This window comes from Tursiops truncatus, chromosome 3 (genome assembly GCF_011762595.2).
Source record: "Tursiops truncatus isolate mTurTru1 chromosome 3, mTurTru1.mat.Y, whole genome shotgun sequence".
Lineage (NCBI taxonomy): Eukaryota > Metazoa > Chordata > Mammalia > Artiodactyla > Delphinidae > Tursiops > Tursiops truncatus.
In genome coordinates, this window is record NC_047036.1 from 116102087 (window position 1) to 116119553 (window position 17467).

General features: G+C 37.7%; 1 protein-coding gene across 2 annotated transcripts in view; it reads left to right on the forward strand.

Moving 5' to 3' along the window:
- Positions 1-16889, forward strand: part of UBE2D2 (ubiquitin conjugating enzyme E2 D2) — a 58790-nt gene extending 41901 nt beyond the window's left edge. Inside the window, exons 3-9 of one of the 2 annotated variants that reach the window (XM_019924524.3) lie at positions 327-390; positions 1441-1525; positions 6550-6581; positions 6661-6738; positions 6823-6928; positions 14210-14303; positions 15958-16889. In XM_019924524.3, coding sequence (XP_019780083.1) covers positions 385-390; positions 1441-1525; positions 6550-6581; positions 6661-6738; positions 6823-6928; positions 14210-14303; positions 15958-16003 — 447 coding nt within the window. In that variant the 5' untranslated portion in view covers positions 327-384 and the 3' untranslated portion in view covers positions 16004-16889. The remainder of the gene's footprint in view (positions 1-326; positions 391-1440; positions 1526-6549; positions 6582-6660; positions 6739-6822; positions 6929-14209; positions 14304-15957) is intronic. The other variant, XM_019924525.2, reaches the window with a different exon arrangement.
- The last annotated feature ends 578 nt before the right edge of the window (positions 16890-17467 follow it).

A 17467-nucleotide genomic window follows, 5' to 3' on the forward strand; every position in this document is an offset into this window, starting at 1 on the left:
TCTTTTTTGAAAACTAATAAGTTTTTACTTAAAAACAGTTTTTGTGGTTCTTTAGTACGATACATGTTTACCTTCCTTATATTTACTACCTACTAAACTCCGAACAAAGCAAAAATGATTACTTGTATAAACATATATTTGCATTCAAGAATCCCAAATAATGAAATCCCAAAGATTTCATTAATCTACCCTTCTCTGACTTTGAAGGAGTGCTCCTAAAAGAGCTTTACTGGTGGGACAGAGAATGTTGGTAACAGTGACAATTTTATTAATGGATAAAAGTTATATTTATGTTGAATACATTTCTTTTTTCTCTCCTTCTTAAGGAATTGAACGACCTGGCGCGGGACCCCCCAGCACAGTGTTCAGCAGGTCCCGTTGGAGATGATAGTAAGTATGTGAAAGGAATGATAGAGTGAAACATAAAACAGCATAAAAATCTGCCTCTGGGGAACTCTGGGACTGACAAATATACATCTCTTAAGGTTATTTTGTGTGAAGAGATAATTATGCAGTAGAGAAGAGGCAGTATTTACCTTTACTTGCCCATGAAAGGTGCAGTTTTATGTGTATCCCATCATCTTCTGTACTGTTTATTACATTTTGAACCTCTTCTGCCAGACATTGTCTGTGTAGTTGTCCTGGCTCCTTCTTATCTGTCCTTTGTCCCTTCTGGATATTTACTTGAGTCAAAATATTCGAGCTTTTACTTACAGCAAGCTACTGTTCTTTCAGTAAGATAATACTAAAGATGATGGGGGGGGTATGTGTGTGTATATGTATATGTGTTTGTATGTATGTGGGTCTGTGTCTGTCTTTCTATTGACTCATACTCGTGAAGACAGCTACAATTTATTTTTAATGTCCAGTTTATCTCCTTAATCCTGTCTAAAATAATCTATTGTACTTATCGTACATGTTGGATAATAATTTTGTTTTTGTTCCACTTTGTCTCAACACAGCTTTCTCCCCTTATACCATCTTTTATCCTTTTTAAAATGGAGGATATTTGAAGAGGCTGTGCCTTGTAACACAAAACTAATTCACACACAGAAAATGCAACATTTAGCAAATAGGGAAAAAATGGAATATACTTGGAGTATACTTGGAAACATTTGTGTAAGAGAAGTATATAGATTAAGACAAAAAATAAATGAGGTTATATTAGTTTGTGTGTAAATTAATTTTTTCCTTGTTTTTCTTAGATTGCTGTTTTGGTCTCCTAAATCCTTAAGAACCAAAGCAAAGCCCTTGTACAAGGACTGCTTTATAGATAAAACAGATGTTATAAATTATAAGACTAAGTACTTGTGATGAAAAATCCCATTTATGTTATGTTTAGACCTGTCCAGTATGAGTAACTATAGTATTTGATACCAAACAGGACAGGACAAGTACTTAAACACACATTATCTCATTTACGCCTCACAATTCTTTTAGGTCATTGGGATAGAAATTGTAAACTATTTTAGAGAAGAATCTGGTGAGAGGCTTGTGGAGGTTCCGGAAGTGGACTCATTCTCAGGTTTTCTGATTCTACTTTTGTCATTTCACGGTTATCATATAATCCATCTGCATCAGTGTGGTCATTCAATTGAAAGAGTGTTTTTATTTCAGGTAAATTCCTCAAAGTTGAGAGTGGCTGATTTTTAATTAAAAGCGTTTGAAGTCTGGGGATTAGATTTCATTTTTGAAGTTCTGTAGTGTGCTAAAGTAATTTGCCTTTGCTTCTACCATAGTTAGTACTATTACATTCCTTTGTCAGATTGAAAAAATGCTTACCCTGGAGAGTTAAACTCCCCCAAAGCATAAGCAATAAAAGAAAAAGATAAATTAGACTTCATCAAAATTTAAAAATTAGGTGCAACAAATGATACTATTAAGAAAGTGAAAAGACACACAGAATGGGAGAAAAATTTTGTAGGTCATATATATCTAATAAGGCATATTTATCCAAAATATTTTTTAAAAGTCTGTATCTCAGCAATATAAAGATAGATAACCCAATTTTAAAATAAACAGAGGATCTGAATAGCTATTTCTCCAAATAAGATATACAAATGGCCAATAAACACATGGAAAGATGTTCAGCATCATTAATCATCAGGGAAATGCATGTCAGAACCATAATGAGATGTCACTTTACACCCACTAGGATGGCTAGAATCAAAAAGTCAAATAATAACAAATGTTGATGAGGATGTGGAGAAATTTGAACCTTCATACATTGCTGGTAGAATGCAAAATGGTATAGCCAGCTTGGAAGACAGCCTGTTAGTTCCTCAAAAAGTTAAACATAGAGTTACGATATAACCCAGTGAGTTCATTCCTAGGTATGTGTCCAAGAGAAATGAAACGTATATCTGTACAAAAACTCATACATGATTGTTCATAGAAGCTTTATTTATAATAGCCAAAAAGTGAAAACAACCCAAATACCCACCAGCTGATGAAGAGGTAAATAAAATGTGGTGTATCCATACAATGGAATATTATTTGACGATTAACAAGAATGAAATGATATATACTACAACATGGATGAGCATTAAAAACATTATGCTGAAAAGACCTATACTCTGAAAACTATAAGTTGCTGGTGAAAGAAATTGAAGATGACATAGACAGATATTGTTAAAATGACCATACTGCCCAAGGCAGTCTACAGATTCAGTGCTATCCCTATCAAATTACCAGTGGCATTTTTCATAGAACTAGAACAAAAAAATTTTAAATTTGTATGGAAACACAGAAGACCTCGAATAGCCAAAACAATCTTGAGAAAGAAGACTGGAGCTAGAGGAATCATGCTTCCTGACTTCAGAATGTACTACAAAGCTACAGTAATCAAAGGGGTATGGTGCAGAAAACAAGAATATAGATCAGTGGAACAGGAAAGCAAAAATCAAGCATATAGATCAATGGAACAGGAAAACAAAAAACAAGCATATATATCAGTAGAACAGGATAGAAAGCCCAGAAATAAACCTACGCACTTAAGGTCAATTAATCTACAACAAAAGAATCAAGAATATTCAATGGAGAAAAAGATAGTCTCTTCAGTAAGTGGTTCTGGGAAAACTGGACAGCTACATGTAAAAGAATGAAATCAGAACATTTTCTCACACCATATACAAAAATAAACTGAAAATAAACACCTAAGTGTAAGACCAGGTACTCTAAAACTCCTAGAGGAAAACACAAGGAGAATACTTTTTGACATAAATTGCAGCAGTATTTTTTTGGCTCCGTCTCCTAGAGTAATGGAAATAAAAATAAAAATAAACAAATAGGACATAATTAAACTTAAAAGCTTTTGCACAGCGAAGGAAACTGTAAACAAAAAAAGAACCTGTGGAATAGGAGAAAATATTTGCAAACAATGCAACCAACAAGGAATTAATTTCCAAAATATACAAACAGCTCATACAGCTTAGTAAAAGCTTTTTGATAAAGAACAAACAACCCAATCAAATAATGGGCAGAAGACCTTAAATAGACATTTCTCCAAAGAAGACATACAGGTGGCCAATAGGCACATGGAAAGATGCTCAATATTGCTAGTTATTAGAGAAAAGCAGATCAGAACTACAATGAAGTATCACCTCACACTAGTCAGAATGGCCATTGTCAAAAAATCTACAAACAGTAAACGCTGGAGGTGTAGAGAAAAGGGAACCCTCCTACACTGTTGGTGGGAATGTAATTGGTGCAGCCACTATGGAGAACAATATGGAGGTTCCTTAAAAAACTAAAAGTAGAGTTACCATATGATCCAGCAATCCCACTCCTGGGCATTTATCTGGAGAGAACTAACTTGGAAAAGATAATATGCACCCCAGTGTTCATAGCACTGTTTACAATAGCCAAGACATGGAAACAAATGTGCTCCAGAGGGAGACGTAAGTCATTGATTCCAGTAGGTATTCTTATATTTAACCAGCGTGGCAGAATACTCAATTAAGATTTAAATGGTAGGTCTTGAAATGCTTTTGTTAATTAAATTAATGTGTTTTTTTGTTGTTGTTTTTTTGTTTTGTTTTTTTGCGGTACGCGGGCCTCCCACTGCCGTGGCCCCTCCCGCTGCGGAGCACAGGCTCCGGACACGCAGGCCCAGCAGCCATGGCTCACGGGCCCAGCCGCTCCGCGGCTCGTGGGATCTTCCTGGACCAGGGTGGGAACCCGTGTACCCCGCATCGGCAGGCGGACTCCCATCCACTGCGCCACCAGGGAAGCCCCAAATTAATGTGTTTTTATTTTGTTCTTCTCTGCCTTTTGTTGGTATTGTAGATTCTAGATCATTTTAACAAGAGACATAAATATTGTTGATCTCAGTTGCTACATTAGCAATTCCCTCTCACTCTTAAAGACAGCCCTGTGTATGTGCTTTTGCTCATTTTTCTGGTGACAGTATTTGACCCTTTATTTATAAAGACGGAAACAAGTTAATAAAGGTTAGCATTTGAGTGTTAATGGGTTTTTATTTAGAACTAATGGTTTATATAAGTTTAGTTCTACTGGGGAATATTAAACATGATTTACTAACTAAATGGATATGAATTACATATGAAATAGCCTGTTGATGTTGCTTATAAGAGTTCTCAGTAATATAAGATTCTTGCTTAAATATACTAGAATATTTTCAATTTTCCAGAGTGCCAGATATGAAAGAGATTGCATTATTACTTGAAAATATTGATCTTTTCACATCTTCTTCTAGGAAGGGTATCCTTTATGTAATTGTAAATGTTCTAGTTGCCAGCTTGTCTTGTCAGAATTTTTGCTCCAAGCCTTTGGGGTTTCTATGTTGTCTAATTTTTAGTCGATTTTAATCATAAAGCATAAAATGGTCTTTGTTTTCTGTAGAGGAAGAATAGGAAATCACCAAAAATAAATATTTTACCTTCAGCCAAGAATTTGTTCAGGTTTAAATTTTTCCAATAACTTCTTAAGTCTGGCAGTATTTTTAGCAAGAGAAAGATTGATCTTGAAAAGACTCAGAAGAAAAAGTTAGGACTTAGATAGTTTTAAAATTTTTTAACTAAATTTTTTAGCATGTCTCGATATTTGTATATTTTATCATCTAAGTGCTTTAGTTCTCTCTTTTTATTCCTTATCTGATTCTTACAACCTTTAACAAGAGTGCAGGTATAAATATATCTTCCCATTTACAGCCACAAATTTTAAAAATATAGAAGGATTAAATGGAAGAATAAGATTGCTTTAAAACAATTCCCTTGACCTGTAGCTTGGTCATTTTTAATAGTGTTTTCAGCTTTGTCATTGGGATTGTTTACTCTAATTATCAGTGTGTTTTGTTTACTCGAATTGTAAATATATTTATGATTAAAAACAGAATGAGACTTGTTTCTTTAAATAGGACCTTAGGGCTCTTTTAATAGGACCTTTGTTAAAGATACTGGGACTAATCTTAGTGACTCAAAGTGACTTTCTCCTTAGCTGCTTAATCCATAAAAAATTGGTTGGCAGAAGTTATGAGGAATTTTTCTCAGTACTAATGATGGGTAACGTAAAAAGGAGAGCCTCAGCAGTACCTATCCTTTATTTTTAATTCCTAATAAACAGGCTGCTCTTTGTAGATTCAGGCACCAGTGAGGGGCAGGCCAACCATAGGGTCAGTTCTCATGCAGGTGGTCAGAAGGAATTTAAGGATTTGGCCTGATATCCCAGTGGATTTTCGTGCGGTTTTTTAGTCTTCACATTTCCTCTTTGTGTCGAGGTTTAGGTGGTTTGGGTTGCTCATGTATAATCCCAGTGATAGCTTCCCTTAGTTTGCTTAAATCCTAGTGTGAATGTTAAATGCTAAGTAGCTTGCTTAGAAAGTGAAAACTGGCTTTTTGATCTTTGTGTTGTCCTTAGTGACATTACCTTGGAAATGGAACAAGCACCATTTTTTGCAGTTTGAAGAGAAAATTTCCTTATTAAACAAGTATATAATTTATTGGGATTATCCCGAGTTTGTAATCAAGCTTGGGGCTTTCAGCTGATGTTTTCTTTATTTACTGAGGTACCAGCAATTCTAAACACCTACAGGTGAGAACTCTTGGAAATTTTTTTCTCACTGGAAAAAAGCCAGCATTTCCTAATTTGAGTATTGTCTACTTTAAGTTTACTGTTCTGCTCTATGCCAGTATTATAAAAGGAGTATATTATATATATTTGTGTTGGGGAAATGATATAACACATGAAAGAATTGAATCTTGTGGTTCTTTTTTACCCTTTGAGGTAAGGAAATGCCTGTTTAAAAGTGAAATTTTGGACCTTGTCAAGAATTTTGTTTCCCTGACATGAATTTTCAAGATGTTTTAGCCCAAATACTTCTTTGTTGAGCACCTTATCAGTGTTCTATACCATGCTAGTCATTTTTGTTTTCTCTGTTCAGACTCCAACTTAATTTAGATTCCTCATCCTGCTCAGGACTCATCATATTGCTAATAAATGAACTGAGATTACATGGGGAATGATATGTTATTATGGTGTAGGTATACTGTGGATATTGCTTCATGGTGATTTTTTGTTGTTCTTTTTCAGTGTTCCATTGGCAAGCTACAATAATGGGGCCAGTAAGTATTCAGATTAATTTCAGAATAAATAGTTTATGTAATTCACTCATTTTAATCCAACTTTTCTTGTTATCAACAGAATGACAGTCCCTATCAGGGTGGAGTATTTTTCTTGACAATTCATTTCCCAACAGATTACCCCTTCAAACCACCTAAGGTAATTGGGATATGACAATTGTTTTGTATCTACTTTCGACAATACTATTGAAACAGTTTACAAAAAGTTTTCCTTTTTTGATAGGTTGCATTTACAACAAGAATTTATCATCCAAATATTAACAGTAATGGCAGCATTTGTCTTGATATTCTACGGTCACAGTGGTCTCCAGCACTAACTATTTCAAAAGGTAATAGAATGAGTATTTGATATCAGTATAAAAATCCTACTGTGTTTTTTGTCTTTTTAAGATTACTTATTCTTGGAAAGATTGCTCGTATTCCTTTTTTAAGAGGAGGTAGCAATCCCCCTTATTCTTTTTTTTCTTTTTAAGTTATTTATTTATTTATTTATGGCTGTGTTGCGTCTTTGTTTCTGTGCGAGGGCTTTCTCTAGTTGTGGTGAGCGGGGGCCACTCTTCATCGCAGTGCGCAGGCCTCTCACTATCACGGCCTCTCTTGTGTGGAGCACAGGCTTCAGACGTGCGGGCTCAGTAGTTGTGGCGAGCGGGCCCAGTTGCTCCGCAGCATGTGGGATCTTCCCAGACCAGGGCGTGAACCCGCATCCCATGCATTGGCAGGCAGACTCCCAACCACTGCGCCACCAGGGAAGCACCCCCCCCCCCCCCGCCCCTTATTCTTAAAAAGACCTTTAGACCCACTGGAGAGAGCTGGATTTTCAAGCATAGGTATTCTTGGTGTCGTGACTGCTCTCTGTCCATTGCTCTTGCTATTCAAGCATAGGTTGGAATATGACTACTTGGTATGAATGTTTTTTTAGAGCATAGTAAAAGCAGAAGACAAACAATGTCTCTTCCAACCTTGAGATCCATGAATGGAAAGGATAGATATTGTTCCAGAATAATAAAAAAAACAGCCATTGTAGAGGAATGCTTGTATACTATAAGCATAGACAGTAGTTTCTTGAAGAGCAAAGTATAGGTGAATTCATATTCACATTCTTTAAGGTTTTACCAGCTCTTATCTTTAGGTTTCTGTCAGGAACAGAATCACCCTCTAAGATAATCAATTTAATATAAATTTTTATTTGAGCATCTTAATCTTTGGTATATTGTGTGTGGGGGAGGGTGAAAATGTGTAGAGAAAGTTAGTTACCAACTTAGTGATGGAAGATCCAGTAGTTGTTTCTTTCTTTCTTTACTTACTTAAGTACTTACTTATTTGGCTGCGTTGGGTCTTTGTTCCTGCATGTGGGCTTTCTCTAGTTGTGGCGAGCAGGGGCTACTCTTCGTTGCGGTGCACGGGCCTCTCATTGTGGTGGCTTCTCTTGTTGTGGATCACAGGCTTTAGGTGCGCGGGCTTCAGTAGTTGTGGCACACAGGCTCAGTAGTTGTGGCTTGCGTGCTGTAGAGTGCAGACTCAGTAGTTGTGGCGCACGAGCTTAGTTGCTCCACAGCACGTGGGATCTTCCCGGACCAGAGATCGAACCCGTGTCCCCTGCATTGGCAGGCGGATTCTTAACCACTGCACCACCAGGGAAGTCACAGGGTCCTTAGTTGTGGTATTCGAACTCTTAGTGGTGGCATGCATGTGGGATCTAGTTCCTAGACCAGGGAGCGAACCCGGGCCCCCTGCGTTGGGTGTGCAGTCTTAACCACTGCGCCATCAGGTAAGTCCCCCTCCAATAGTTCTTTAAAATAAGACCTAGTTATATGAGGAGGTTGGGGATTTTTTTATATTCCTGAACTGAAAATTATCTTATTTGTTGATGTGAGATTGTTCAACCCCTCAACATCATACCCAAATGAAATCACAAGTGGATTAAATGTTGTCAAAGTACAGATACTAGAAATAGGCTGCAAGTATGATAATGGGCCAATATGTTTAACAGATATGAAGAACATATATAAATCAGTAAGGAAAAACCTAGATCCCAATGGACAGAAAGGAACAGAGGAAATAAAAATTAAAATAAGTTCCCATTTTTCACCTTTTTAATTAACAAAGATCTTTACAAAAGAAAAATAAATGTTGGTGAACTGCATTGAAATGAGTGCTTATATATGCTACAGATAGAAGTATAGATTTGTATAGTCCAGTCTGCCAGTATGTATTAAGAAATAAGAGATTTAATCATTAATACCCTTTGACCCAGTAATTCTAGGTTCATTCATTTGTACTAAAAAAATAAGACCAACAGTTAAAAAAAGTTCTCTGTGCAAGTACATTTGCAACAGTGTTATTTCTGAAAAATAGAAATTACATATAGACTCAACGGTAGAGGAGAAAATATATTGGTTCTGGAAAATGCATTCAAAAGAGTATTGATCCTTAAAAATATTGTGGGAAATAGGAAAATACAATGTTTGAAAAAAGCAGAAAAGAGATAAAGTGTTACACATTGTAACTTGCGTTGTATAGAAAGTATATTAAATAGCTAGAAAGAAATAGTTTGGGTATTTGGGGATGAAATTTGGTACATAAAAATATTTTTCTTTTCTGTCTACTTAAATTTTATCATTTCTTTAATGCATACATTTAGACAAGAGGCAACATAGTTTCATGTTAAAGAACATAGATTCTGGATGTAACTGCCTGTATTAGGATCTCAGCTCCACCTCTTATTGGATGAGACTTGAGACAGATTGGCTTCTGCATTCCACAGAGTTTTCATCGGTAGAATAGGGATGATAAAAACTATTTCACTGTTATTATGAAGATTAAAAAAGCAAAAAGTGCATAGTTAACTGGTTCCTTGTAAGCACCCAAATAACTGGGATAAAGGCACTATTGTAAAAAGTATTGGAGGGGACTTCCCTGGTGGCACAGTGGTTAAGAATCTGCCTGCCAATGCAGGGGACACAGGTTTGATCCCTGGTCCGGGAAGATCCCACATGCCGCGGAGCAACTAAGCCCGTGTGCCACAACTACTGAGCCCGCGTGCCACAACTACTGAAGCCCAAGTGCATAGAACCTGTGCTACACAACAGGAGAAGCCACCTCAATGAAAAGCCCGCACACTACAATGAAGAGTAGCCCCCGCTCACCGCAACTAGAGAAAGCCCACACACTGCAATGAAGACCCAACGCAGCCTAAATAAATAAATAATTTTTTAAAAAAACAAAAAATCCATAGTTGACTCATACCTTGTAAGCACCTAAATAACTGGGATAAAGGTACTATTGTAAAAAGTTTTGGAGGGGACTTCCCTGGTGGTGCAGTGGTTAAGAATCTGCCTGCCAGTGTAGGGGACACGGTTTCGCAACCTGGTCCGGGAAGATCCCACTTGCCGCAGAGCAACTAAGCCCGTGCGCCACAACTACTGAGTCTGCACTCTAGAGCCCACGCACCGCAACTACTGAAGCCCATGCGCCTAGAACCTGTGCTCCACCACAAGAGAAGCCACTTCAGTGAGAAGCCTGCATACCACAATGAAGAGTAGCCCCCCCCCAAAAAAAAAAGAGTAGCCCCCCACTCGCCGCAACTAGAGAAGGCCTACATGCAGCAATGAAGACCCAACGCAGCCCAAAAAAAGAAAAAAAGAAAAAAGTACTGGATAGGAACTTCCCCTGGTGGCGCGGTGGTTAAGAAACTGCCTGCCAATGCAGGGGACATCGGTTCGAGCCCTGGTCTGGGAAGATCCCACATACTGCGGAGCAGCTAAGCCTGTGTGCCACAACTACTGAGCCCGCAGCCTAGAGCTCGTGCTCCACAACAAGAGAAGCCACCGCAGTGAGAAGCCCACACACTGCAACGAAGCATGGCCCCCGCTTGCTGCAACTAGAGAAAGCTCACACGCAGCAGCAAAGACCTAGTGCAGCCAAAAATAAATAAATAATTAAAAAAATTATTGGATATTTGTCATGTTGTAATTACGGTAAGACTTGCATATTCTTAAAAGTTAATTTTTTGAAGGAAACAAAAACTCTGGGGCATTAAATTAAGATTTCTGGGGTCCCAGGCAAAAATACAAACAAAAAATCAGAGGACCACATTTTTCAAAATTGTGACTAAAATAGTTTTCCAGATAAGTGGCCCCTTTTCTTTTTGAAGACCTCCTTGTAATTCAAGGGCTGCTTGTGAAAGTGTTCATATGCCTATTGTTCTTGGATTTCCTGGCCTGGTTGCTCTTCTTTTACCAAGTAGCTGTAGAGATAGAAATCTAGATATAAATGGGGCCAAGAGAGGTGGGACTCTGTGTGTGTGTGTGTGTGTGTGTGTGTCTGTGTGTGTCTGTGTGTGTGTCTGTGTGTGTGTCTGTGTGTCTGGCGGGGCGAGGGGGTCTAGATACCTGAAATTGTTACCATAGCTTTTTTTTTTCCCTTTCCCTTCTGTGCCTGGTGTTGATTTTTTCAGTTGTTCTAAATCATAAGGGCTGTTAGTTTATTTGACTTGATATGTTCTGTCTAGATAGCTATCTTTTAAAATACCTGCAGTGCCATTTTGTTGAATTTGGTTATATCAACATACCTAGGTTTAGTGTTTTAAAGAAGGCCTGAATCCTGTATGTGATATAATTATCCCTTTAACATAGTCCGTTTTTTCTTTTTTTTAATTAGTTAATTAATTTTTGGCTGCATTGGGTCTTCGGTGCTGCACACGGGCATTTCTCTAGTTGCGGCGAGTGGGGGCTACTCTTCATTGCAGTGTGCGGGCTTCTCATTGAGGTGGCTTCTCTTGTTTCTGAGCATGAGCTCTAGGCACGTGGGCTTCAGTAGTTGTGGCACGCGGGCTCAGTAGTTGTGGCACACGGGCTTAGTTGCTCCGCGGCATGTGGGATCTTCCCAGACCAGGGCTCAAACCCTTGTCCCCTGCGTTGGCAGGCAGATTCTTAACCACTGTACCACCAGGGAAGTCCCCATAGTCTGTTTTTTTTTTTTTCTTCTTCTTTTTTTTTTTTTTTTTGCGGTACGTGGGCCTCTCACTGCTGTGGCCTCTCCCGTTGCGGAGCACAGGCTCCGGACGCGCAGGCTCAGTGGCCATGGCTCACGGGCCGCTCTGCGGCATGTGGGATCTTCCCAGACAGGGGCACGAACCCGTGTCCCCTGCATCAGCAGGCGGACTCGCAACCACTGCGCCACCAGGGAAGCCCCATAGTCTGTTTTTGAAGGCAGTAATCTTGACCCAAAATGCCCTCCACTTTGAGTATATAGGTAAGGGACCTAAATATACAGAAAACTTAAAGGAAGCAGATTAAGTGCATCATAAAGCCACTTGATTATATGTTTTTAGAATTGGAAGTGACTGTGGGTTATGACACTAATGAAAATGGGTATGTACTGATGAGGAATATATATATGTTGGTGAAAATTTAGTTACTTCAGTGAAGAGTCTCTACAAGCTGTAGAAATAGAAGTTATTCTCTTTATAGAGAAAGAAGGTATAGTATATTATAAAGCCAAATCAATTTTCTACAAATTCAAGGATCTAAGTAGTGTACTAAGAACTGTTTTACCAGGTCCAGATTACCCACATCCTACCTTCCTTTCCTGGAAAGAAAGAGAGAAAAGTTATTTACTTAAAACTTATCTTTTTAAAATGATACAAATGAACTTATTTACAAAACAGCAACAGACCCACAGACATAGAAGACAAATTTATGGTTGACAAAGGGGAAATGGAGCGGGGAGGGATAAATTAGGAGTTTGGAACTAATAGTTACACACTACTATATATAAAATAGATAAACAAGGACCTACTGTATAGCACAGGAAACTATATTCAGTATCTTGTAATAACCTATAATGCACAACAAGAATCTGAAAGAGAGTATATATGTATATGTATATGTATAACTGAATCACTTTGCTGTATACCTGAAACTAACACAACATTGTAAATCAACTATACTTCAATTTTTTAAAAAAATTTGTCTTGGGCTTCCCTGGTGGCGCAGTGGTTGAGAGTCTGCCTGCCGATGCAGGGGACGCGGGTTCATGCCCCGGTCTGGGAAAATCCCACATGCCGCGGAGCGGCTGGGCCCGTGAGCCATGGCCACTGAGCCTGCGCGTCCGGAGCCTGTGCTCCGCGACGGGAGAGGCCACAACGGTGAGAGGCCCCCGTACCGCAAAAAAAAAAAAAAAAAAAAAAAAAATTGTCTTTTTAAAGTTGCCTTATTGAAATAGTTAGAAGAGTAAATAAAGGGAACTTAACAAATACTAATGGTCGTATGTCTAATTTTAGGTGAAGAATCAGTTGTATTCTTGCCAGCTTGATAGGCCAGATAAGTTTCTTCTTCTATAGTCAGTAATTTCATGAACATTCAAAGATCTATAACTCCTTGTTGTCATTTCCAGGAAATACATGAAATCTTTCCTAATTGCTGTTAGAATGTTCTGTGCTTGAAGAGGGCATCAGGTGATACACCTGACAATGGGAAGAGAAGATATTTTGGGAATGCCATCTGCCATTTGTGGGCAACAGGAATGAAGAGTCAGAAAACATCTTGCCTGATGTTTTTTGTTTTCCATATACTCTTAAGGCAAGGAAATAGCTTTTTTTGTTAACAACTGAATGATAAAGGGCGTGTAAACTTTCTCATCTCTCCGAAGCGCCTCATCTCCGTAGAACAGATTTGATAGGAAAAGGAATATTCCTTTTCCTGATGAATTTGATGTTTGGGGAGTAACGTGGGCTCTGAATCATTGTCTCTTGCTACAGAACATTAGAGAGAAATAAGGTAGCTGAGTTCTGGTAACATCAGAATAGAAGGATTGGAATTTATTTCAGTATGTCAGAGACCACTGGATTTAATGTAATTAGTGGCCTTAGCCTCCTCTTTGCTTTCAATAAGGAATACATAAGTTAATGAATTTGAACAGAGGAAATTGTACTGTTGAGATCTGTCTGCTACATTGCAGGTTGTCACTGAGGAAATGGCTTAGATGAGATTCTAAATCATTACTGAAAATAATTTGAGACTTTAGTTTGAGATATGTTGTATCCTCTATAATAAGTGTGGCCAGCCCCATTTGGGAGCAAGTACTGGCCTTTATATTCTTAGACTAAATCGTTTTCAACTAAAAATGAAACAAATCCATTGCATCTGAATATATAGTACCTGCCATGGAGAAAGCAGTGATTGTTGGATTTCATAGTTGTCATTTCTTACTAAGAGCATTCAGTAGTGTGGTTGTCTTTGGAATTTTGAAAGCCATTTATCCCTGAACATGGGCTTCTAAAAATTGAACTTCATAAGCTGGGAAAAGTGTTATTGGTCTAGGATTTGGAAGACCTGGATTCTAATTCCACTCTAATTTTACTCACTAACCAGGGACATGAGGCAAGACACTTCACCAGCCTGGGCCAGCTTCCTCAGGGGTTCAAGCATAGAGAAATCTTAGAATCTTTGTTGATTACTGTTACTGTAAACTTAGGTAGAGCTTACAAAGCTGTTAGGCACTACAATATAAATAGGGTCTTAGAATTTTCTCTTGTGTTGGCATCTCATGTTTCTTTCAACCTTTTTGCTTTTGTTCCTCTACTAATTTGTATGTTTTTTTCATTCTAGTACTTTTGTCCATCTGTTCTCTGTTGTGTGATCCCAATCCAGATGATCCTTTAGTGCCTGAGATTGCTCGGATCTACAAAACAGATAGAGAAAAGTAAGTATGGTCTCCAGACAGCAGAGTATGTGTGGTAGGGTGGAGATGTTTTTGTCTAAGGGCTGAGTATCTGTCAGATACTTAAAATGAAGTCCTAATACACTCACCTGGGGACAGGAAAGAGGAGTATTTGCATCGAGTATCATCATAAGTAAATGATTTTATATCTGATTGTTTCATGACTCCTACTGCCTAGAAAAACTTTTTCTATAGTATATTTTCCAACAGCTTTAGGTCTTCTGCTTGGCTTTTGACGTGTAAAGATTTTGCATCAAGAGCCCATTTGTCTTAGGTAGGTATTTATAAATTAATGGGAAAGAGAATTGATTTTCTACCATTTGGAATAGTGTAAAAAAGAAAGTGAATAAATGTTACAAGACATTGATTATTAATAAATGTTATTAGCCCCAAGTTTCCTTTAAAACAAAACTTGTAGAATTTACATATTTTAGAATTGTATTGTGAATTATTGAAGAGTGGTCAGGATATCACAAGAGATAATAACTGAAAGTGTTGAAATTTTTGTTTGTTTGTTTTGTGTATTATTCAATTAGAGTGTGAAGGAAATAGTTGGGAGGTAGTGGATAATTTTCTAAAGTTAAAATATCAAAGATTAAACAATTAATTGAATTATTGGTTAGAGAGGCATATAAATAGGATATTTTAAAATGGAGCTGCATTGAGAATGGGGAATTCTAACAGCAATTGGTTCTTAGTTTAGTTTTTTTCTGTATTTAGGTCTGAATAGTATCTATAACTATGTATTCTTGGCTGCATTCAGAATAAAATTAGATCATGCTTTTTTCTATTTGTGAATTTACTTAGAAATACTTTTTTTTTTTTTTTTTTTCGGTACGCGGGCCTCTCACTGTTGTGGCCTCTGCCGTTGCAGAGCACAGGCTCCAGACGCGCAGGCTCAGTGGCCATGGCTCACGGGCTCAGCCGCTCCGTGGCATGTGGGATCTTCCCGGACCAGGGCACGAACCCGCGTCCCCTGCATCGGCAGGCAGACTCTCAACCACTGCGCCACCAGGGAAGCCCATAAATACATTTTTTGATTAGAGAACCATTTTGTCCCATATTTAGAATTATGGGCATTTTTCCCAAGTCATTGTGGCGGTAATGGTCAGCAGAACTTTTTTGATCAAAGAATTAAAGATCCTTTTGCCCTGCTTATTTTACTACTAGAATGTTCTTCTGGAGCAATAAACCCATTCATTTTAGCAACCAAATTGTTAAAATAAGTCTGCCAGAACTGGTTGTTTTATTGATGCAGGGGCAAGTATTATGTCAATTTAATCATTATTATATGATTTCAAGCACCATATAATATAGAATTATATTGTTCCAAGAACTCCAAATAAGTCAAACAAGGGTTGAAGATTGTCTGTTAGAAATACGTCGATCAAGTATAGACTGAGGATATGCCAGCAAGTGCTAAAATTTAATTAGAATCCTGTATTAGTAGCATTTATAGGATATTTCCCACTGTCATTGAATAAATGCTTATTAAAAATTTGGAGTAGGAAGATGGCTTAGCTTGAATATACTATAAGTTATTCCCTTCAAGTTACTGCATTCGATAATGAATGAACTCTTGCTTTCTAACTGACTCCTCACCTGTGTTAAGCTAAGCTTCTCTTTGTGTGTACAGGTACAACAGAATAGCTCGGGAATGGACTCAGAAGTATGCGATGTAATTAAAGAAATTATTGGATAACCTCTACAAATAAAGATAGGGGAACTCTGAAAGAGAAAGTCCTTTTGATTTCCATTTGACTGCTTTCTATGAGCCCACGCCTCATCTTCCCCTGTGCACATGTTTACCTGATACAGCAGTGCTGCGTGTTGTACATACTTGGAACAACAAACTAGAAATACTGTACTTCTGTACCAACATTGCCTCCTAGCAGAGAAGTGTGTGTGTGACAAGCCAGTTCTCCAGGCATAACCTAGGTGTGAGACTAAAAGCTTTCCTTATTGACTTAAATTTGGATAACGGCAGAGTGAGGGGTGGTGGGTATGTTGTGTGCTTGGATGGGGAAGAAAAGCTCCACTGACCTGTAGGAGATTGTTTTTTAAGTGAAATCCCATTAAACTCAAAACAGTTATGAAAAGCAAGGCCAAGAACATGAAGCTGTTTCTGTATTCGTTTTATTCCGAAGGACTTAACGTCTTAGGTGAAAGTTATGACCAATCAGATTAAACTCTACCTACATCCTGTATTTTAAGGTCTAAGTTTAACTGGTCAACATTTAAATGGATTGGAGCTATTAGTAAGTAAAGTGTGATGGGCTTTGTTTCCAACTCTTTTACATCTCCCCACCCTTCAACCTTCGTCCTTCAGCCCCTCTTTCTCTCTTCCATATTCTTTGGTTTGTATGTGGTTTCTCAGTTAATACATAGCTAATAGCTCTTATTTTTCTTATGTTTTTAACTGCTTAGGTCTATCTGGATGTAAGGGTGAAAATTCATTCGATGGAAATACTTGTGTATATTTAAAGACCCAATTGCTCCTCTGGAGCCTGTACGTTCAAGAATGATTAATCTGTGTAATAAACTGATTACTACAGTCATTACATATAATTTTGTGTGAATAGGCTTTTTGATTTTAAGAATTTTGTCTAGCTGAGATTAGTGGTGGATTTTTTCCCACCCCTAAAATGTTTTCATTTATACTGGTTGCATTTCAAAATCATGAAACAATTCAGTTTACATAGTAAAAAGGATATCTTGAAAGTAATTTTACTGAACAAGATAAACGCATAAGCTTAAAAGAATTTTCATGAAATTTATATGTGCAGTATTCCAGGAACATGACTGTTAAACTAAATAAGAAATTTGCTTTATTATTGAAACTAAGCTGCATTTCACTGAAACCTTGTGACATTCCTTTGGTACATAGGACATAAAACAAAGGCATTGCTATTTGGTAAGTTCAGCTTCTGTGATTGTGATTGTAAAAACAACATTGACCAAACCTGGGAAACATGAGCACAATCTTGTATTGGAGAGTCTACATAATTACTTTGCACTAACATTGCAGGATGTTCATCCAATTTTAAATTGTACTGTATGTGGCTTTTTGGTCTTCCCTTGACGCTAGTAAAATGTAGTTTGAAACTTGTAAACAGCTGTGTTTGCCAGAAACATCGTTCCTGTGA